The sequence below is a fragment of the Corylus avellana genome, chromosome ca4, assembly GCF_901000735.1.
Source record: "Corylus avellana chromosome ca4, CavTom2PMs-1.0".
NCBI classification, from domain to species: domain Eukaryota; kingdom Viridiplantae; phylum Streptophyta; class Magnoliopsida; order Fagales; family Betulaceae; genus Corylus; species Corylus avellana.
The window spans coordinates 2352795-2376004 of record NC_081544.1 but is presented as its reverse complement, the minus strand read 5'-3'; the positions used below and the strand labels follow the sequence as shown (position 1 = coordinate 2376004).

Sequence of the window (23210 nt, the reverse complement as noted above, 5' to 3'; positions counted from 1 at the left end):
CCCCTAAACTACCAAAATAATCTCAATGTACTCCAATAACGGAAACACCCTTCATAAAATTTAATGACGCCAACTCCTACAGTTCATTGATTATCACTTGCAAATAATTGACATCAATCATGGCCCCATGTAGAATTTAAACATGGATTTGCATGTAGAGGACTTGAACTTGAAGTGAGGAGTCTTAGTAATGAGATAAGAATAACGGTATTTAGTATATTGTTATATAACTTTTATATAATTTGATAATGTGACAGAAAAAATTAGTACTTGTAAAAATAATAAGTAAAATCTGATTTTTTACTACCACATCATCTCAATTATATGACAATATACTAAATAGCATTATAATTGAATAAACTTCCAAACCCATAGTTACCTTTATTTATCATGGTGATCTACTTTTGTTGGATTTATTCTTAGTCAAGTCAAGAAAAACTTAGTTACATGATAAACATAGGATTTATTTCTCATGAGTCATGGGTCGTATGGGTAGCTAGCTGCTTGAAAAACTAATTAACCTAAATAAATATCAAAATGACAACTATTGACAAGCCATCCTCCTCCTCCACATGTTTTCGATTTCGACTTCATATCATCCTCACCTGCAAATTATTGACATCGTAGGGCCCAAGTACTGGAATTTAACATGCATTTTCATGGAGAAGACTTGAAGCCTGGATTCTTTGGAAATTTTATTTTTATTTTTTTTCTATTCAATGCAGGGAAGGAGGGATTATTGGATTTGTTGGTGGTCAGTCAAGAAAGTGAATACGTGCACCGAAAGTCCTGAACGCTTTTATTGTCACAGCCTCAAATTAAATGAGTAAAAAAGAGTATTCAATAAAATAATTAAAAATATTAAAAACCACTTAACTGTTATAGGTGAAATGTCCATTAAGGTTTGTGGTTAAATCATACGGACTATACCTATATATATTTAAATTTTAAAAAAAACATGGAAAGATGTGGGTTAGCCGGCAACAATTTCTTTTAATAATTTTGGATTATGAAGATTCTGAAATTTCAAAGAAACTTGCAATTGTTAGACGACTTTGGTGCATCCAATGACACTCAACTGATCGTCCATCCATAAAAATTGTGATTCAAATGTTGGAAGTAAGGCATAAATTAACTATATATATATGGCTCTTAATCCGTTTGCCTCAACAAGTCCCACAAGACTGAAGTTAAACCAAAAGTTAGATGCCCTCCTGGAACAAGAATAATGATCATTGTGGTTGCAATTATATTGTACTCAAGAATTAGAACTATATTAACCTTTCCTTTTTTCTTTTTCTTTTTTAATTTTTTCTTTCAGTTGTCGAGTCGAGCTCTTGGCCTGTGAATTGTTGATTTCATGACCATTTTAACTTGAAATTTTGTTAAGTATGTTCTCCAAAGTACACATTATGATCAATTCCAATATTTATGAAAAGTTTTGATAGGAAAAAAAAAGAAAAAGAAAAAAGAAAAGAGCGCATACGTCAGTCGAGAACTGTCGAAGTTGGACATGTTGGGATTTAGCAGGAATTAATTAAAATATGGTAAAACTATTGCAAGATTCTTGAATAAATTTTCAAATAATATAACAATCTACTCGATAGGATTAAACTTTCAAACCCTTATTAATTGCCTTTATTTATCATGCAATTTTCATGGAGAAGACTTAGCTAGAAGCGTGGACTCTTTGGATTCAGATAAACTTTCTAACTTTCTTGGATTTATTGTTGGTCAGTCAAGAAAGTGGATACGTACCAAACACGATAACAAGGAAGAATTTTTTCACACTTACTCCCAATTACAAAGAAAAACACTCGAGATGGAATGGAAATTTCCTGAGGCATTCATGGCCTTGTTTGGCAAATGACAGCAAACACCCCAAAACCCACGGCATTGTTGCTCGACTAAAGGTCTTTGACTATAATGCTGTTGCCCACCACTGGCGCGTGGGAGAATCCAATTGTCCGTAAAAGACAAATATGCCCATATAGCAAAATAGAAAATAAGAATTGTTTACAATGAGAAAGGGATAAAATAGGAAATATTGACAATAAACCCATAACTGTCGGCATGCATACAGTTTGCTTTTCTTCACTGTCTTCGGCGCCCATTTCAAGTTACAGTGCCATAGAAATAAGAACAGTACCGTATTGTTTAACAAACACTCCCATATGACATTGGGTAGTGATATTGAGCACGCCGGGCAAAAAAAATTTTTTTATTATTTTTTTTATTATTATTTTATTATTTTAATTTTTTTTAAAAAAAAAAAAAAATTTTTTTACCCGGCGTGCTTCACTGTTGAAGCACGCCGGGCGTGCTCAATATCACTACCCTATGACATTTAGCTCGATCTTGACTGACTTGTATAAAGCTGCAGCACTACTTTATTATTCTGTCTGTATTTTGTAACAAAGAAATGGAAGAATTTGCACGTACACTTTCTCCCAACAAAGAAAAACAATGGATGAAATTTTCCTGAGGCCTACAAATGTTGAAATCTCAGCTCAAAAAAAAAAGGGAAAACTGGGCACACCGACACTAGATGATTTTTCTACTAAAATGAAATGAATAGACAAACCCAATTGCAGAAGCGTGATGAATGCTCAGTCAATTGTGAACCCCATAATGAATTAATTGATCGTAAACTCACTCATCAAGGGATCCAATTCCAATGATGTCGACGTTTCTGCCAATGAAACGTTTCTCACTCATCGAGGGATCCAATTCCAATGATGTCGACTCAGAAAAAAAATGAAGGAAAGAGACGCATCTTCATTAATTATCTACCAATTTCAGTCTAGCTAGGCTCGCTAGCTAGCCGCCCACTTCCGTATGAGTAACGACCCATTCAATTATTCAAATGCATATACAATTTACCATATATTTCTTCTGACCACTCCAAATTTGATCAATTTACAATAAATTTATTGTGATTTAAAAGTACTTTGAGAGCTCCGATTTTTATGGTATGCAAAAATAATAAATAAATTGCTACTATCAAATTCTATCTAAAATCATTATAAATTTCGTTAGTGTGGTACAACAAATATAATTATAAAACCGCACATGTTTTAGTGTTCTAATATTTCTTTTCTTTTGTTATATTGTTTTATTCTCCATTTATCTCGATAAGTAGACCGATTATATAAAGCCTTTATTCAAGTAGAAGTAGTTCAATAAAGAGTTATATTCAATTTTAAACTTTTAAAATGTGGGAACTCTTTTGTGAGAGATTCTATTGTTCCTGTTCTTGGCTTGTCTTTCCAATTTCATCCTTGTGAAGCTGTGCTACGTCACTAGCTCAGCAGCCTTTTGAGTTGAGAAATTCAATGGATTCAAAACGGGCCCAATTGGCCCAATAAATCAACAATTCATACATAATGTTCCAGTCTTGGAATGAAACTACCTCATATTCCTTGTACATTTAGTTGAAGACTTTCTAGGCCCTTAGAAATTATGCCCACATGGGCCACATGGCTACAAATGCTTTGGTTTGACACAAACCCTGATTTTAGTAACAGCCAAGAATTTGCTCACGCTGCCCTACCAAATATTTGCACCAACACTAAATTGTGAAAGCAGTAGGCCCAATTTTTGTATCCTTTGATTTCATGAAACTTCAGATTTTTTTTGCATACCCATTAAGAATCTTGTTGTAATAAACCAAAATCTTGTTGTATTATGGACCCCATAATGAATTAATTCATTGTTGACTCGAGTCTCCGAATGATGTCAACCTTTCTTCCGATGAAAACGCAACACATAATGAAGAAAACAGTCATATGAATTTGTTGAAACTAGAAAAACTATGTCCATGTAAGTTTCAAAGAAAAATCATCTCCAATCTTTCATTTGTCATCATCAAAAACCTTCGATAAAATCAATTTAATGGAAAAATGCAAAGTACTGTGATTATTCTAATTTACAATAAATTTCTTGTGATTTAAAAATATTCCGAGAGCTCCGATCCCTATGGTATGCAAAAATAACAAATATCTTTCAACTATTAAATTCCGTTTAAAATCACTATCAAGTTCCGTCTAAAATTTTGACAGATTTTGTTTTAGTATTCTAATCTTGATTTTGTTATTTATTGTTTTGTTCTGCATTTATCTCAATAAGTAGGCCAATTATATAAAGCCATGTACTCTGTTTTTCTTTTCTTTTTTCTTCCTCTTGTGCTACATTGAGTTAAAAAAATCAAATGGATTCTAAGCGGCTTGATTGGCCCAATAAATCAACAATTCATGGATAATGTTCAATTCTCAGAATGGAACAACCCCATATTCCTTGTACATTGAGTTGAAGACTTTCTAGCCCTAAAAAATCAGGCCGGCATGGGCCACAAGGCTGCAAATGCGTTGGTTTGACACAAACTCTGATTTTAGTAACCAGGCAAGAATTTGCACCAACACTAGCTGTGAAAGTAGTAGCCCCAATTCTTGTATCCTTGATGTCATGACAAAGTTCAAAGGCTTCTTTAGAATTCAATTTTTTTGCATACCCACCAAGAAAAAAATGACAAGGATTAACTCTCTAAGTGACGAAGGGTTGGTCTAATCTAATATGTCAAATCAACAATGCAAAGTGAAAGTAATGGATAATGAAGGATGAGCAAGTAGAATTTGAACATAAGAAATGTTATAACAAGGAAGTTATCGTTGGTCAAATGAACTCTTTTTACAACACATAAATATCAAGTATCTTTGTGCTGCCAAACATACATGCATGAGAAAACTAATTACTTAGTAGACTAACATATCAATTAATTTGCATTAAACAAATGAGAGGATTGACTTGATTCATCCGATTGCATTGATGAGCCAGTTTGATTCAAATTTTCTCCGGCATCCATTATGGGTCTCTTTAGCGATGATAGAGAAGGTTTGGGAGGCATTTGTAACTATTCAACTTCTCCTTCAAGCATTTTTAGGACATAGTTCTTGAAGGACGATCGCTAGGCTTCATCTGTATGGACCATAATGCCACTATGATCACCTTCTTAATCATTTTCTTTTCCTCGTTTGTGGCATCTTCCATTTCTATATCCTTTTCGTTGTGCAATTGGTCATAGATCCAATTAGGCAAGTAAATTTGGCTTGAGTGCTCTGCAAATGCATTTAAATTCCTTCTTCTACCTGCCTTTTTCATTAATAACATTCTAAAACTATAAACATCTGCTTTGTAGGGATTCCTCCAATGTTTTTGTAGAATAACTCTAGGGCTATATATCCTAATGTCCCTCTTGCTGCAGTCAAAGAAACAATACTGTTATCTATTGGATACAGTTGTGCCAGGCCAAAGTCAGAAACCTTAGGAGTAAAATTCTCATCAAGAAGAATGTTGTGAGGCTTGATATCAAAATGCAAAATTTGCATGCCACATCGTCGATGTAAATATTCAATCCCACGAGCAATTCCAATAGCAATATCATATATTTACTTGTAGCTTAGGACAACACTTTCTTCTCGCGAAAAAAATGTACTTATTCAATGACCCTTTAGGCATGAATTCATATATAAGAGCCCGGTTCGACCTTTGAATGGAAAAACCAATAAGCTACACTACATTAACAAGGTGAATTCTTCCAATGGTTGCAACTTCATTTATAAAGTCTTGTCCATTAGCTTTGGATTTACCCAACATCTTTATAGCTACAAGATGGTCACTTCGAAGCGTTCTTTTATATATAGTGCCATAGCCTCATTTACCTAATTTGTCCTTAAAATTTTTGGTCATCTTCTTAATTTTTGAGTAAGAGTACCTTATTGGCATGAGGGTGTTGTGGGTTTGCAGAAATTCTTCAATAGCATCATACATAGATAAATGCCTTCTACAACATTTGTATATCAAAAATGCAATCAGACATGGAGTCCCTAATACTGTTATTAGGCCATGGTATAGTCCTGCGCAGGAACATCCAAATATTTAGAAGAAAACAAATTAGTTTATTGTTTTATTAGTGTCAACACCACTATTTTTAGTTGATAAAAATTAATTCGTAATAACTTCCAAATAATCTCTTTCCTAAATCCTTATAATTAAGGTAGCATGGTCTTTGTTGTCTTTTTCCTGTAAATGTCATAATAATATTTTCATCATGTCCCACGTTCAAACTATTTTCATGTTTCACATTCTAAGGAATAATCTATTAAAAAAAAAAATCGAAGAAGATCATAGGAGAGAAACAAGTAGTTCTTACCAATGAGCGATAGTACCCCAAAAAAAGTTACTACAGCAGATAGAAAAAAAGAAAAAAGAAAAAAGAATTAATTAGTAATTAATCAAAAACTTAAATAATTTCCCCTTAATTGGCCATGCTGAACAAGAAACTTAAATTTTATTAGTAGATCGAGGAAGACTATTTCTTAAGAAATTTGGCATTTTCCGTCTTATTCTCCTCATTGTGTAAATCATATAAATTAGTTATCAACCCATTCCAAAACACTCAATTATCTTAATCAATACCACATATCACACAAATAATAACAAAATTTAATCATTTAATTAATATTCTAAAGGCATTAACATTCTGTCATAATTGGGAACAATACCTATCCAAATCTATTCCATTATACAATTCTATATTTATCTCCCAAACAATTCTTTTAAGAGAGAAGCCTCACCGAAGTATGGGTTGCGAATTGATCCTGATTTGACAAAGAAAAAAATAACATGAGCTTTTGCAAACTTGGAATTATAAGTTAATAATCATTAAATGGGACATTAATATATATATATGGTGTTGATCAGAATCAGGCATAAGAGAAAAGGTTTAAAACAAAAAACAAAACCAGAAAGATTTACTGGAAAATACAACAAACGTACCTTTAGTGAGAGTGAGAAATTAATCTAAAGATTTAAGAAAGAAAATAAATTTGCAAAAGGAAATTAATTAATGCATGGTCAACATGTACGATATTATTTCTTTTTTCTCAGCATTCTTTACTCACTCAATAGTTTATCTCAAGGGACGCAATGAACACGATTCGCGTAATCAAAGTGCTGTTAGATGTAATTTTTTTTTTTTTTTTTTTGTTAATCCAATTAAATAAATATTTTGTATTATTTTTTTTAATTCAATGTAAAAAGTTTTTTACCAATTTGATTAACCATTTTAGATAAAAGTATCATTTGACTTTTCCATTGGAATGATCAGCGAGAAATTAATCTAATGATTTAAGAAAGAAAATAAATTTGCAATAGGAAATGTATATTTGATTAGATAACATATTCGAGGCTGAGAAAACCATCCAAACCACGGAGATGGGTGTCTGCTTAGAAATGGGAATCACATATTTCTTCGTGTTTCTGGTTTTCGTCTTAAGCCTTGGAGAAGGCCAAAATGGGTGCCATGAATTTCCGTGCGGAGGCGGTGGCCCAGTCATTTGATTTCCCTTTCGGCTTAACACCCAGCCACACCACTGTGGGTATCCTGGGTTTCTCCCAACAAAGAAAAATAATGGATGGAATTTTCCACAGGCCTACTGATGTCGAAATCTCAGCTCAAAAAGAGGGAAAACTGGCACACCAACACTGATTTTTCCTACTCAATAGACAAAGCCGCGGAAGCGTGATGCATGGTCAGTCAATTATAGACCCCATAATAAATTAATTGATTGTTGACTCACTCACCGAGTCTCCGCATGATGTCAACCTTTCTGCCAATGAAAACGCAACACATAATGAAGGAAAGAGTGGTATGAATTTGTTGAAACTTGAAAAACCATGTGCATGTAAGTTTCAAAGAAAAATCATCTCCAATCTTTCATTTGTCATCATAAAAAACCTCCAATAAAATAAATTTAACGGAAAAATGCAAAGTACTGTGATTATACTAATTTACAATAGATTTCTTGAGTTAAAAATATTTCGAGAGCTCCGATCCTTATGGTATGCAAAAATAACAAATATATTTTTACTATTAAATTCCGTCTAAAATCACTATCAAGTTCCGTCTAAATTTTTGACATATTTTTTTTTAGTATTCTAATCTTGATTTTGTTATATATTGTTTTATTCTGCATTTATCTCAATAAGTAGGCCAATTATATAAAGCCATGTACTCCTTTATTCAAGTAGAAGTAGTTCAATAAAGAGTTATTTTCAATTTTAAACTTTTAAATTGTGGGGACTTTATTTATTTATTTTTTTTCTCTTGTCTTTGCAATTTCATCCGTGTGCTGCATTGAGTTGAGAAATCCAATGGCTTCTAAATGGGCATGATTGGCCCAATAAATCAACAATTCATGCATAATGTTCAATTCTGGGAACAACTCCATATTTCTTGTACATTGAGTTGAAGACTTTCTAGCCCTCATAAATCAGGCCCACATGGCGACTTAGGTACAAATGCTTTGGTTTGACACAAACCTTGATTTTAGTAACCAGGCAAGAATTTGCTCACCCTTACCTAATATTTGCACCAACACTAGCTGTGAAAGCAGTAGCCCCAATTTCTGTATCGTTTGACTTCATGAAAATGTTCAAATGCTTCTTCAGATTTTATTTATTTATTTATTTTTTTGTTTTTTGTGCATACCCATCAAGATTCTTGTTGTAATAAACCAAATGCTTTTCAAACAGCGTATCATGGACTAGGGCTTTGGTCGATGGACTATTAAAATAAAAGCCTTTTTCACAAACCGGCCTTGTCAGAAAGATTCTGTTAAACGAAAAACTTTTATGGGTTTAAGGCTCTTCATCAAATAGAAAATAATTTTAATCCGGACATGGTGTAAATGAAGTGTTTTGCACCCTTCAATAGAGAGAAAACATTTCAACTTGAAACACCAAAAAATAGTATAACCATTAATACCAAATAATTTTTGTACTCTTGACAAAATACCTCATACACAAAAATAGCCATTGAAAAAGCCATCGGTGCAACCATCTTAGTTGCGTTTGAAAACTCCGGTGTTAATGGCTCAAAGGTGGGTGGGAGTTTTGGTGATGGGCGTTGGGCTAGAATGAAGAGAAAAGTTCACGGGATTGGATTGAATTAAAGATGCAATGTTTTTATTTCTATTATATTTGATGTTTTTACCTAATATATCAAATTTCTATTGAAAGTTGTAAAATTGACTTTTACATCACATCCACGATGGAAGAGACTCTCCATTTAAAATACTTGAAAATTTCAGATTTCTTAATAGCATGCCCAAGCTTAGATATTAGGAATAGATCTTGATGATATTGTAATTGTATTTTGGGGAGTTGGAGTACTTTTTACCAATTTGGGATTTGATAAACCTCTATTATTTCTGCAGCCAGAAGATTTTTGGTTTAGTGCGCCCAAGAAGGGGGTAATGGTCTTTGCATTGCCAGGGGAGCCAGGTCTGCCGTAGTTGGGTGGGGACTTCAAAGTCCATTTTCATGACCGTCAAGGAGATTTCTACTTGTCCGTAATTCGGCTTCGTCCCCAATACATCAGTCTCTTGCTAGCTTTTCAGACATGAAATTGAAATCTAATACTTATTCTTTTTCTGTGATTTTCAGCTGGCTAAACACAACGATGACGGAAAATAGAAAAGTTTTAAATACCAATGATCTTGACGGATTTGACAAGGTGAAGATCAAACTTATATGTGATGATCTACCCTTACAGCACTTAGATCTTCGCACTTATTCTCTACAAGATGTAGCTTTATAAATTCTAGAGAAAGGAGTTTGCTTCTGTTCTGTGTCAATGTTTTCTTAGCTTTCTTGGGAATTGATGATTATTGTACAACATCATTTATTTATTCTGGTATATGCTTTCTGTAGAGGAAACTGCCTTCCCCGGGATTTCAGGTTGAGGTTGTTCTGGTAGATTCCAACGGCATTGTTACTTCAACACCCAACACTGAAACTGCTGCCAAGAAAACAGATGAAAGCTCGGGGACTTCTCCTGCATCAGTTGATGAGGGTGCATCCAGACCAAGCCAAAACAAAGACTCGAAAGGTCGTGATAAAGATGACGTTTTTTCGGATAGTGAGGCAGAGGAAACCGGTTCTTCAAAGAGCAGGCAAGCAGAAGCAGCTTCTGCAGCAAGAGGAACTGTCATCAATACCACCTCCAGTTCTGAGACTAGGACAAATTCAGATCAAATTGCAAGTGTATCTCGTGAGACTGAACATTTATCTCTGGGAAACACTGGCCCAACACAGATGCATGTTGATAGTGAGCGTAAAAGTGATGCTGTTGGTGGAGCTGTACCAGCCCTTGAGGTGCCCAACACAGAAAGTGAATTCAAGGCAATGGCTGCTGATGCTTCTGTCTTTACATTTGGAGATGATGAGGACTTCGAAAGTGAATAAACCGGTGTGTTGGATTGTTTGCTTTAAATTCAGATAATTTGTACATAAAATGGCTTGCTAGTTGTAAATGCACCAATTGCTTATAAGATGGTCATGTTCAATCCATTTGTTTACTTGGTAATGTAACGTCTGTTCGGTTCTGGTGTATTGGATTGTTAAATAAAATATTTGGCTGGACGTGAGAATAATTTTTATATTATGGGGCGAAAATTAATGAATTTGTTTTATTAGTTCCAATGAAGGATAAAAGCTATTAGATGTCAATATCCACAGCAAATCTGATGTTAATTTCGTGTATTTTCCCCCGTTGTGCATCCAAGTATTTGGGTAAGGCTATAAGAAGTATTTGGGTAAGGCTATAAAATATAAATAAACTAAATAGAAATAGAAATGCTTGGTTCGTTTATTAAATAAATCAAACTAAATAGGAATTGAGGCTCATTTATTAAATAGGTAAGACCCATCGAATAGACTTAGATCCCTTCCAGTATGTATCACTACAATTATAAATAATTTTCTACTACCAATTATATATATAAAGCCTTTATTCAAGTAGAAGTAGAAGTAGTTCAATAAAGAGTTATATTTAATTTTAAACTTTTAAATTGAGAGAATTCTTGTCTTTGCAATTTCATCCATGTGCTGCAGTGAGTTAAAAAATCCAATGGATTCTAAGCGGGCTGATTGGCTCAATAAATCAACAATTCATGCATAATGTTCCATTCTCGAACCACCCAATATTCTTTGTACATTGAGTTAAGACTTTCTAGCCCTCAGAAATTAGCCCACATGGGCCACAAGGTTGCAAATACATTGGTTTGACACAAACCCTGATTTTAATAACCAGGCAAGAATTTGTTCACCTTGCCTCACCAAATATTTGCACCAACACTAGCTGCAAAAGCATAGCCCCAATTCCTGAATCCTTGATTTCACAACAAAGTTCAAAGGCTAGCTTCTTTATAATTCAATTTTTTTTGCATACCCACCAAGAAAAAAATGACAAGGATTATCTCTCTAAGTGACAAAGGGTTGGTCTAATCTAATATGCCAAATCAACAATGCAAAGTAAAAGTAATGGATAATGAAGGATGAGCAAGTAGAATTTGAACATAAGAAATGTTATAATATTTATTACAACACATAAATACCAAGCATCTTTGTGCTGCCAAACATACATGAGAAAACTAATTATTTAGTAGACTAGCATATCAATCAATTTGCATTAAACAAATGAGTGGATTGACTTGATTCATCTGATTGCATTGACGAGGAAGTTTCATTCGAATTTTCTCCAGCATCCATTATGGGTCTCTCTAGTGACGATAGAGAAGGCTTGGGAGGCATTTGTAAGTATTCAAGTTCTCCTTCAAGCATTTTTAGGACATTGTTCATTGAAGGACGATCGCTAGGCTTCATCTGTATGCACCATAGTGCCACTATGATCACCTTCTTAATCATTTTCTTTTCCTCCTCTATGGCATCTTCAATTTCTATATCCTTTCCGTCGTGCAATTGGTCATAGATCCAAGTAGGTAAGTAAATTTGGCTTGAATGCTCTGCAAATGCATTTAAGTTCTTTCTTCTACCTGCCATTTCCATTAATAACATTCCAAAACTATAAACATCTGCTTTGTAGGAGACGCCTCCAATGTTTCTGTAGAATAACTCAGGGGCTATATATCCTAATGTCCCTCTTGCTGCAGTCAAAGAAACAATGCTGTTATCTATTGGATACAGTTTTGCAAGGCCAAAGTCAGAAACCTTAGGATTAAAATTCTCATCAAGAAGAATGTTGTGAGGCTTGATATCAAAATGCAAAATTTGCATGTCACATCCTCGATGTAAATATTCAATCCCACGAGCAATTCCAATAGCAATATCAAATATTTTCTTGTAGCTTAGGACAACACTTTCTTCTGGTGAAAAAATGTACTTATTCAAAGACCCTTTAGGCATGAATTCATATATAAGAGCCCGCTTTGACCCTTGAATGGAAAAACCAATAAGCTGCACTACATTAACATGGTGAATTCTTCCAATGGTTGCAACTTCATTTATAAAGTCTTGTCCATTAGCTTTGGATTTACCCAACATCTTTATAGCTACAAGACGGCCACTTCGAAGCGTTCCTTTATATACAGTGCCATAACCTCCTTCACCTAATTTGACCCTAAAATTTTTGGTCATCTTCTTAATTTCTGGGTAAGAGTACCTTATTGGCATGAGATTGTTGTGGGTTTGCAAAAATTCTTCAATAGCATCATACATAGATAAATGCCTTCTACGCCATTTGTATATCAAAAACGCAATCAGACATGCCGTCCCTAATACTGTTATTGCGGCACGATAGCATAGTCCTGGGCAGGAACATCCAAGTAATTGGAAGAAAAGAAATTAGTTTATTGTTTTATTGGTGTCAACACCACTATTTTTAGTTGATAAAAATTATTTAAATAATCTCCTTCCTAAATCCTTATAATTAAGCTAGCATGGTATTTGTTGTCTTTTTCCTGTAAATTTCATAATAATATTTTCATCATGTAGCACGTCTTATTATAATATTTTCATAATAATAAGCTAGCATGGATTTTCTTAACGATAAAATTTAAGCTACAACAAACTATTTTCATGTTTCACATTGTAAGGAATAATTAAAAAAATTCGAAGAAGATCATATATAGGAGACAAACAAATTCTTACCAATGAACAGTAATCCATTATCAAAAGCTGCAACAGATAGAAAAAAAAAATGAACTAATTAGTAATTAATCAAAAACTTAAATAATTTTTCCTTGGCCATATGCGGCTGAACACGAAACTTAAATTTTATTCAGTAGTGGAAGTTTATTTGTGAAGAAATTTGACATTTTTCCTTCTCATACTCCTCATTGTTTAAAGCATATAATGTTGAATAATAATCTTAATTTTAATAACATTTATTTGAGTCTTTCATTTCATATTCTTATATGTTAGCAACTTGAAGATTGTGTCTTTTAGTTTTTCAACAATTATTTTACATAGGAGTACTTACATGGGAGTTATATGAGAAGTTATTGTGAAAAAGTTAGAATGGCCATTTGTATCAAATACCCATGTAAGCAAGTTATTTTTATCAAGTTGAATAAAGTTGAATATTCCTCTTCCGATCCTATTTTGTATTCACTCTTAGTGAGTGTTGTTTCCAATTTCAACATATAAGTTAGAAATCAACCCATTCCCACACTTAATTATCTTAATTAATATCACATATACCAAAAATAGTAGAAAACAATAGATCTAATCATTTAAGTTATATTCTAACAAGTTATGCACTAAAGTTTAATCATTATTTGGGAACAGTACTCATCCACACCTGATTTTTTTTTTTTTTTTTTCTCGTTTGAAAAAAAGAAAAGAAAAGGTACTCATCCAAATCTATTCCATTATACTATTCTATATTTATCACTCAAACAAATTTTTTGAGAGAGAAGCCTCACCGTGGGAGCATGCGAATGCGAAGTTTAGGATTACACCTGCAGATTTGAGAAAGAAAACAATAACATCAGCTTTTGCGTGCAAATGTGGAATCATAAGTTAATAACCATTGGGACATTAATATGGTGTTGATCAGAATCAGTTATAAGAGAAACGGTTTAAAACAAAAAAACAAAACCAGAAAGATTTACTGGAAAATACAACAAACCTTATGTGAGAGTGAGAAATTAATCTAAAGATTTAAGAAAGAACATAAATTTGTAAAAGGAAATTAATTAATGGTCAACATGTATGATATTTAATTAGAAATTGATAAGTAGCTAGTATTATTTCTTTTTTCTCAGAACTGTTAATCTTGCAATCAATGTACGATATCAAAATGCCTTTTTAGGCGTGAAGCTTATGAAAAGTACTGGCTAGTTTTTCTTGCCTTTTCCCTTTTTTATTTATTTATTTATTTTCAGCTGTCAATTCCTTGGGGCTTGGGCTTTGAGTTTTGAGTGTCACAATCTCTTACAGAAGAAGGATGTTATATAAAATACAAATTATGGACTTCCAGCCATATATATATATATATATTTCACCATAATTCCTGGTCAATGCTATGTACGAGTACTTTTTATGAGCAATTCTATATTTATATGCTTTTATTTTTATCTCTTGCTTATTTTCTCATAATCAAAGGCATAACTTGGAAACAACCCAAGACCCATCGAATAGACTTGATCCCTTCCAGTATGTATCACTACAATTATATATAATTTTATACTACCAATTATATATATAAAGCCTTTATTCAAGTAGAAGTAGAAGTAGTTCAATAAAGAGTTATATTCAAGTAGAAGTAGCATGGATTTTCTTAACGATAAAATTTAAGCTGGAACAAACTATTTTCATGTTTCACATTGTAAGGAATAATCTATTAAAAGAATTCGAAGAAGATAATAGGAGAAAAACAAATTCTTACCAATGAGCCCTGCTCCATAAATTAAAACTGCAACAGCTAGAAAAAAAAATGAAGTAATTAGTAATTAATCAAAAACTTAAATAATTTCTCCTTGGCCATATGCTGAACAAGAAACTTAAATTTTATTCAGTAGAGGAAGTTTATTTATGAAGAAATTTGACATTTTTCCGTCTCATACTCCTCATTGTTTAAAGCATATAATGTTGAATAATAATCTTAATTTTAATAACATTTATTTGAGTCTTTTCATTTCATATTCTCATATGCTACTAAGTGATTTGAAGAGGTTGTATCTTTTAGTTTTCAACAGTTATTTTACATAGGAGTTACATGGGAGTTTTTGTTTTTTTGGAAGGAAAATCATTTTTATCTCATTAATAGAGGAATCAAGAGCATTAAAACTCTAACAATCACAAAACATAAGGTTCTGAAAGATCCTAGCTGAAACTAAAAGATCAAAGTCGTAACTAAAAGATTACACATCAAAGACACCAAACATCCGCTAACCTATAACTAATCTTCAGTTAGAATAACAGATCATTTGTTATTCCATGGGAGTTATATGAGATGTAAATGAATAAAGTTATTGTGAATAAGTTAGAAGGATCATTTATATCCTATAAATAGTTAAATACCTATATAAGCAAGTTATTTTCATCAAGTTGAATAAAGTTGAATATTTCTCTTCCTATTTTGTATTCAATCTTAATGAGTGTTATTTCCAATTTTCAACCTGTAAGTTAGAAATCAACCCATTCCCACACTTAATTATCTTAATTAATATCACATATACCAAAAATAGTAGAAAACAATAGATCTAATCATTTAAGTTATATTCTAACACGTTATGTACTAAAGTTTAGTCATTAATTGTCTGATCATTATTTGGAAACAGTACTCATCCACATCTATTTATATATATAAAAAAAAAGGTCTCATCCAAATACTATTCTATACTTATCACGCAACCAACTTTTTTGAGAGAGAAGCCTCACCGTAGGAGAATACGTAGCGTAGGATAGATTCTGCAGATTTGAGAAAGAAAATAATAACATCAGCTTTTGCAAACTTGGAATTATAATCATTAATTGGGACATTAATATGGTGTTGATCAGAATCAGGCATAAGAGAAAAGGTTTAAATTAAACAAAAAACAAAACCTGAAAGATTTACCGGAAAATACAACAAATTAACCTTTAGTGAGAGTAAGTGAGAAATAAATCTAAAGATTTAAGAAAGAAAATAAATTTGCAAAAGGAAATTAATTAATGGTCAACATGTACGATATTTAATTAGAAATTGATAAGTAGCTAGTATTATTTCTTTTTTCTCAGCATTCTTAACTCACCAATTAGTGGATATCGATATCGACGCTCGCAATGAACACCATTCGCGTCATCCAAGGAGCAGTACTGTCCTGATCCGCAGCTTTGGTTACACTTAAATTCGAGCCATGAAAGCTCAAAACCATATTCCAATGCGTTGTGGACGTCTGAACAGGCAATATTTCCTGGCCACGATGTCGGAACCATTCGATCTATTTGGCAAGAGTCCTCCACATCCGCTGCATTCGTTCTGCCGACTTTAACATATCTATACATCTTGGAAGAGTTGGAAGAATACTCTCCATTATTGCTGAAGCAAGTTGAAGCCTCCAAATAGAATGGGGAATTCACCGGATTTTCACACATCAAGAAAACCACTGTACCCTCTGATAGTTCGCTAGATCTCCTTTGTTGATACGAATCATACGAGGTATATGGATCCCCATCACTGAAATTCTTGCTGTTTAGAAAATGAAGAGGGATGGATAGGTGATGAATACCAGAGTCTACCACTCGGATTGTGTAGTTTTCGTAATTGATTTGCCGTACATAGTATTTTCCCTCATATAAGTTTAACACTGTCTGGTAATTGCTCTCACAAGACAGGGTATAACTTGGGTGGCCGCAGTTTTGTGGTTGGTGTTGTAATCGAAAGGGATAGCTTATGTTATGGATATCGCCGCAGGAAGAAGGAGCACAGAGATGACCATCATCAGCACTGCAGCTCTCATAGACAAGTACAATAACAATCAGGGCAGAGAGTCCAGCAGAGAGTCCTGCCATTTTGAGAGAGAGAGAGAAGAGTGGAGAGGATTTTTTTTTTTCTTTTCGCTTATAGCTTTCACAGTCAATTTAAAGTTTTTATAAAAATGTAAACGGATGATGTTAAAGTGGTGCAGGGAAATAATGAATGAAGACTACCTTGATAGACTAAAATGGAGAAAGCCAAATTAACCACGGAAATGGATATCTTATTTTAGGCTGAGAAAACCATCCAGACCACACGGAGATGATGGGTGTCTGCAGCTTAGAATTAAGGGGAATCTCATATTTCTTTATCTTGTTTCTGGTTTTCGTCGTAAGCCTTGGGGAAGGCCAAAATGGGTGCCATGAATTAATACGGTGTGGAGGCCGTGGCCAAAATTACACCATTCGATTTCCCTTCCGACTTGACACCCAGCCAGACCTCTGTGGGTATCCTATTCCTGGGTTTACTCTGTCATCCACTCACACAAATGACACGGTGCTGCAACTGCCAAATTTTGTGAAACTCTTTGTGGAAAATATTGACTACAAATCTCAGGTAATTGAAGTATACGACCCTGTCCATTGCTTTCCCAGACAGCTTCGAGATCTCAATTTGTCTTCCTCGCCTTTCCTGTTCAAACATCAACCGTACCAGTATGACTACGCCTTTTTCAATTGTTCCTCAAACGAAACACATTACTACCATGCGATCTCTTGTCTTAGTGGCCCAAGCCACGAAGTTCGTGCCTTCTCTTCGGTTTCTAACATCAACAATCTGCCCATAGCATCTTGTAAAAAGATGTATACTCTTCCATCAATTTCATATTATCAATTATTCGATTATGATAATATTTTGAGATTGAAGTGGGACAGTCCAAAGTGCGGACACTGTGAACGGAAAGGCAAGGATGTAGATGAAGAATAATAGCAATGAATCAGAAACTGAGTGCTTCTCCAAACATTTTATAGGTATTATATATTTTCATTCTGATCAATTAATTTCCACCTCTCAACTAATCAATGTTTACAATGAGAATCTAATTATGTTAGATCTTTAACATACAGGTGTATTATTGAAGTTAAAGATCACTGGTGAGTCCTTGATCTAATAGCCACTTGAAATTTTTATTAATTATTCAGGAGAAGGAAGTTCTTGATCGATGATCACTTACGAATGTTTAATTAACATGCAGGTATCGTCTTTAGTTCATTTCTATCAATACTAGCGGTCTTTGCTCTCTACCGTATCTACAACTATGACAAAGCAGAAAAAGAAAATCAAGCTAAGATCAAAACATTTTTGGAGGATTACAAAAATTTCAAGCCCACCAGATTCTCGTACTCTGATATTAAGAGAATTACAAATCAATTTGTCGAAAAACTAGGTGAGGGTGCTTATGGAACAGTCTTCAAAGGAAAGCTTTCAAATGAAGTCCATGTTGCGGTGAAGATGATCATGAACACTTCTAAAGAAAACGGGGAAGAATTCATAAATGAAGTAGGGACAATGGGCAGGATTCATCATGTTAATGTAGTTCGCTTGGTTGGTTTCTGTGCAGATGGATTTCGACGTGCTCTAGTTTATGAGTTCTTACCAAATTATTCACTAGAGAAGTTCATATCTTCAGTGGACACTAAAAATCGTTTCCTTGGTTGGGACAAGCTACAAGATATTGCAATTGGCATAGCAAAAGGTATTGATTATCTTCACCAAGGGTGCGACCAACAAATCCTCCATTTTGATATCAAACCTCATAATGTTTTGCTAGATGAAAATTTCAATCCAAAAATTTCTGATTTTGGTCTTGCCAAGTTGTGCTCCAAGGATCAAAGTGCAGTGTCAATGACCACAGCCAGGGGGACCATGGGTTACATCGCACCAGAAGTGTTCTCTAGAAACTTTGGAAATGTTTCTTATAAATCTGATATCTATAGTTTCGGAATTTTATTGCTTGAAGTGGTAGGAGGGAGGAAGAATGTTGACATTACAGCGGAGAAAACTAGTCAAGTAGTTTACTTTCCAGAATGGATCTACAATTTCTTAGAACAAAAAGAAGACCTACGAGTCTTTATTGAGGATGATGGAGATGCTGAAATTGCAAAGAAACTTGCAATTATTGGACTTTGGTGCATCCAATGGCATCCAGCGGATCGTCCTTCCATGAAAGTTGTGATTCAAATGTTAGAAGGAGGGCATGAACTAACTATGCCTCCTAATCCGTTTGCCTCAACAAATCCTACAAGACTGAAGCTAAACCAAGAGTTAGATGTCATCCTAGAACAAGAATAATGATCATGTTGTACTCAAGTATCAGAACTATTAATCTTTCCTCTTTTTTTCTTTAGATGTCGAGTTCTTGGGTTGTGACTTATGAATTGTTATATAATCTGAAAGTGAAAATCTTTTTAGCTTCAGTACTACTACACATGTTTGATGGTCACGATTCCTTGCAAAAGAGGAATGTTCTATAAATTAAGTACACAATGTATTTCTCTTGTTAAATTATTAGTTATTTCAAAATCCTAACATGATAGGAACATGTGAAATATTTTAACATTATCTTTTACGTGTGGGCTCAAACTCTATTTTTAATGTTAAATATTTAATTGAATTTAGACTAAATTACAGAGTCAAGACTCGAACTTAGGACATTTAACTCTTATACCATGTTAAATTACCACTTATCCAAAAACTTGAGTTAATAAGTAGAGATAAATTCACTTGATTTAAAATTTTAACACTTCTATCAAAAAAAAATAAAAATATTATACATTATGGTTTGAGGCACTCCCCTAAGTATCCCTTACCACCTAAGTACCTATTTGAATATCATCCTCAATTTTTAATACAGTAGATATGTTTGCAAGTAGAGATAAAGTAGAGATATGGCTCATGTCACAAAAAAAAAAAGAAAAAAAAAAAGAAAAGAAAAAGGTGGAGATAATGCTGCAGATCAAGTCAAAGGAAATATTAAGTATATAACATTCTATCTAATATTCAAATGGTTTTTAAACATTATCAACAAACTTATCTAAAGATAAATTCTTACGTTTGTAATTTTTATTTTAAAGCCAATTATACATCCGGTAACTTCTATAAATACAAGTATCGACAAAGACCTCATTGAGGCATTACTAACAATTATCACCTTTTATTATATTATATCAGAGTTAAAGATCTTTTGTTCGAACCTTGATTTCATCATTCATCCTTAATTTAATTAAAATTTTCTACGTGTTGGGCCTCACTTATTAAAAAGAAAATTCAAGTCCACACGTTAGAGGAGTGTTAAAGTGTTAATTAAATTATTAAATTTACCTATTTCCTATCAGTTTAAGCTTTTTGGACAAGTAATAATTTAACACACCCAATACACACACTAACCTTTTTCTAGTCATTTTACTCTCTCTCTCTCTCGGCTTCAGTTTTGTTAACTTGAGTGTCGAATTGTTTATGACCTCTAGACCGGTGGCCTTCTAACGACCTTCCCTTATTTTTCAGGCGAAACTCCTCCCTGAAAGTGGTTTGAGGTCACTATGATGATCAAGGAAGAATTTTCACACTTATCCCAACAAAGAAAAACACCGGATGGCATGGCATTTTCCTGGGGCCTTCATATGACATTTACTGAAGGCGACTTTTGTGGTACCAATTACCCACTGATCATATGTAGCTATCTCACTCAGCTCCAAAAGAGGAAAAACTTGCCACACGGAAACTGATTTTTCTACTGAAAAGACAAACCCGCGGAAGCGCGTGATGCTTGCTTAGTCAATTATGGAGTCACCGATGGAGTTTCCGAATGAAAACGCAACTCATAATGGAGGAAAGAGACGCATCTTCATTATCTACCAATTTCAATCTAGGCTGCTACGTCCCCAACCACTTCCGTATGAATTTGTTGAGACTTGAAAAACTTAATTATGTCCATGAAAGTTTCAAGGAAAAATCATCTCCAATCTTTAATTCGTTCTAAACAACTTTAATTAAGTATGAAGCCAACTTCAGAGACCGACATTGTCATCATCAAAAACCTCCAATAAAATCAATTTTAAGGGAAAATACAAATTCTGTCTCTATGGTTATACTAATTTACAATAAATCCCTTGGTGGTTTAAAAATATTCTGAGAGTTTTGATTTCTATGATATGCAAAAATAACAAATAAGTTTCTACTATCAAATTTTATCTAAAATCTTATGGATTCCGTTAGTGTCACACGTCACATCTAATTATAAAACGACACATGTTTTAGTGATGTTTCTTTAATTTGTTATATTGTTTTATTTTGCATTTATCTTAATAATTAGTGATCTTTCTTTCTTTAATTTGTTATATTGTTTTATTTTAAACTTTTAAATTGTGAGAACTCTTTTTTTTTTTTTTTTTCTTTTTCTTTTTCTTTTCTTGTCTTTGCAATTTCATCCTTGTGCTGCATTGAGTTAAAAAATCCAACGGATTCTAAGCGGGCCTGATTGTCCCAATAAATTAACAATTCATGCATAATGTTCAACTCTCTAACAACCTCATATTTCTTGTACATTGAGTTGAAGACTTTCTAATCCTCATAAATCAGGCCCACAATAAGGGCCACAAGGCTACAAATGTATTGGTTTGACACAAACCCTCATTTTAGTAACCAAGCAAGAATTTGTTCATCCTACCTTACCAAATATTTGCATCAACACTAGCTGTGAAAGCAGTAGCCCCAATTCTTGTATCCTTGATTTCATGACAAAGTTCAAAGGCTTCTTTACAATTCAAATTTTTTGCATACCCACCAAGAAAAAAATGACAAGGATTATCTCTCTAAGTGAAAAAGTGTTGCTCTAATCTAATATGCCAAATCAACAATGCAAAGTAAAAGTAATGGATAATGAAGAATAATAGCTCCATATATGCTTTTTCAAACTGAAACTCAATTCGTTAAGCATGAGCAAGTAGAATTTGAACATAAGAATTGTTATAGTAAGGAAGTTATCGTTGGTCAAAGGAACAATTTTTAGTACTACACATAAATATCAAGCATCTTTGTGTTGCCAAACATACATGAGAAAACTAATTACTTAGTACAGTGTCAATGACCACAGCTAGGGGGACCATGGGTTACATCACACTAGAAGTGTTCTCTAGGAACTTTGGAAATGTTTCTTATAAATCCGATATCTATAGTTTCGGAATTTTATTGCTTGAAGTGGTAGTAGCTAGGAGGAAGAATGTTGACATTTATTTTCCAGACTGGATCTACAATTTCTTAGAACAAAAAGAAGACTTACGAGTGTTTATTGAGAATGATGAAGATGCTGAAATAACAAAGAAACTAGCTTGCAATTATTGGACTTTGGTGCATCTAATGGCACGCAGCGGATCATCCTTCCATAAAAGTTGTAATTCAAATGTTAGAAGGAGGGCATGAACTAACTATGCCTCCTAATCCGTTTGCCTCGACAAGTCCCACAAGACCGAAGCTAGACCAAAAGTTAGTTGCCATCCCAGAACAAGAATAATGATCATGTTGTACTCAAGTATTAGAACTATTATTATTATTATTATTATTATTATTATTATTTATTATTATTTTCTTTTCAGTTGTGGAGTTCTTGGGTTGTGAATTGTGATATAATCTGAAAGTGATTTTTTTTTTAGTTTCAGTCCACTACGCACATTTGATGGTCACGATTTCTTGCAAAAGAGGACTAATATTATATAATTAGGTACACATAATTTACTTCTCTAATTAAATTATCACTTATTCCAAAAACTTAAGTTGATAAAAAAAAAGTAAATTTAATTATTTAACAAATATTTTCACATTCTCATTCAGGTGTGGATTGAAACTACTCCATTTTTAATTGAATTGGGAGTAAATTACATGGTAATGATACGATATTAAATTACCATCTATCTAAAAAACTTAAGCTATAGAAATAAATAAATTTAAGCATCTAATCAATATTTTAACACTTTTATCAAATAATAATAATAATAATAATAATAATAATAATTACACATTATGGATTTGATAATGATATTTTATCTTTCCATTTTAACTTGAAATTTTGTTAAGAATGTACACATTATGATCAATTTCACCAAAAAGTTTTGATAGAAAAAATAATGCACACGTCAGTCGAAGTTGGACATGCATTGTTATCTTTTCAATGTATTTGATAGAGTGGATAAATTATATATGCTGTGGGGGAATCTTGCGATAGTTTTACCATATTTTAATTAATTCTGGCTAAATCCAAACATATTTTGAGTTTATCCTTCCAATTGTATGATATAATGACATGCTAATGTCCTGCAACGTAAGACTAAGTACTGCATGTTTTTGTTCTCAAGTCAAAAATATAAATAAATAATTTAAAATATAACATATATTTTAC

The 23210-nt window shown here is 33.2% G+C and overlaps 5 protein-coding genes and 1 pseudogene across 5 annotated transcripts; 3 read left to right on the top strand and 3 right to left on the bottom strand.

Annotated features, from left to right (window-relative positions):
* Positions 1–4771: 4771 nt before the first annotated feature.
* On the bottom strand, positions 4772–8484 carry LOC132177234 (rust resistance kinase Lr10-like; annotated as a pseudogene).
* Positions 8485–9503: 1019 nt separating this feature from the next.
* Positions 9504–10447, top strand: LOC132176989 (phosphatidylinositol 3,4,5-trisphosphate 3-phosphatase and protein-tyrosine-phosphatase PTEN2A-like). Its single transcript, XM_059589164.1, has 2 exons — positions 9504–9574; positions 9772–10447. The coding sequence occupies exons 1-2, from the start codon at positions 9521–9523 to the stop codon at positions 10303–10305; spliced, it is 588 nt and encodes a 195-aa protein (XP_059445147.1). The 5' UTR covers positions 9504–9520; the 3' UTR covers positions 10306–10447.
* Positions 10448–11385: 938 nt separating this feature from the next.
* On the bottom strand, positions 11386–14783 carry LOC132176988 (rust resistance kinase Lr10-like). The gene is made up of 4 exons (XM_059589163.1): positions 14750–14783; positions 13785–13820; positions 13009–13035; positions 11386–12665 (listed from the first exon to the last, which is right to left on the bottom strand). Exon 4 carries the CDS (start codon positions 12574–12576, stop codon positions 11521–11523), a length of 1056 nt encoding a protein of 351 aa, XP_059445146.1. The 5' UTR covers positions 12577–12665; positions 13009–13035; positions 13785–13820; positions 14750–14783; the 3' UTR covers positions 11386–11520.
* Positions 14784–15709: 926 nt separating this feature from the next.
* Positions 15710–16885, bottom strand: LOC132177233 (LEAF RUST 10 DISEASE-RESISTANCE LOCUS RECEPTOR-LIKE PROTEIN KINASE-like 1.2). The gene is made up of 2 exons (XM_059589485.1): positions 16098–16885; positions 15710–15774 (listed from the first exon to the last, which is right to left on the bottom strand). The coding sequence occupies exons 1-2, from the start codon at positions 16855–16857 to the stop codon at positions 15710–15712; spliced, it is 825 nt and encodes a 274-aa protein (XP_059445468.1). The 5' UTR covers positions 16858–16885.
* Positions 16886–17054: 169 nt separating this feature from the next.
* On the top strand, positions 17055–17746 carry LOC132177232 (putative RING-H2 finger protein ATL21A). The gene has a single exon (XM_059589484.1). The coding sequence runs from the start codon at positions 17084–17086 to the stop codon at positions 17744–17746; it is 663 nt and encodes a 220-aa protein (XP_059445467.1). The 5' UTR covers positions 17055–17083.
* Positions 17747–17751: 5 nt separating this feature from the next.
* On the top strand, positions 17752–19236 carry LOC132177231 (rust resistance kinase Lr10-like). The gene is made up of 3 exons (XM_059589483.1): positions 17752–17767; positions 17887–17913; positions 18015–19236. The coding sequence occupies exons 1-3, from the start codon at positions 17752–17754 to the stop codon at positions 19109–19111; spliced, it is 1140 nt and encodes a 379-aa protein (XP_059445466.1). The 3' UTR covers positions 19112–19236.
* The last annotated feature ends 3974 nt before the right edge of the window (positions 19237–23210 follow it).

Excerpts from the sequence above, each read along its gene's own strand:
- LOC132176989 (XM_059589164.1), top strand. The coding sequence starts at position 9,521 with ATGACGGAAAATAGAAAAGTTTTAAATACCAATGATCTTGACGGATTT. Across the intron at positions 9,575-9,771 it reads ATCTTGACGGATTTGACAAG|AGGAAACTGCCTTCCCCGGG; the intron begins GTGAAGATCAAA and ends TGCTTTCTGTAG.
- LOC132176988 (XM_059589163.1), bottom strand. The coding sequence starts at position 12,576 with ATGTATGATGCTATTGAAGAATTTTTGCAAACCCACAACAATCTCATG.
- LOC132177233 (XM_059589485.1), bottom strand. The coding sequence starts at position 16,857 with ATGGCAGGACTCTCTGCTGGACTCTCTGCCCTGATTGTTATTGTACTT. Across the intron at positions 15,775-16,097 it reads ATATCGATATCCACTAATTG|AATCTATCCTACGCTACGTA; the intron begins GTGAGTTAAGAA and ends TCAAATCTGCAG.
- LOC132177232 (XM_059589484.1), top strand. The coding sequence starts at position 17,084 with ATGATGGGTGTCTGCAGCTTAGAATTAAGGGGAATCTCATATTTCTTT.
- LOC132177231 (XM_059589483.1), top strand. Across the intron at positions 17,914-18,014 it reads ATTGAAGTTAAAGATCACTG|GTATCGTCTTTAGTTCATTT; the intron begins GTGAGTCCTTGA and ends ATTAACATGCAG.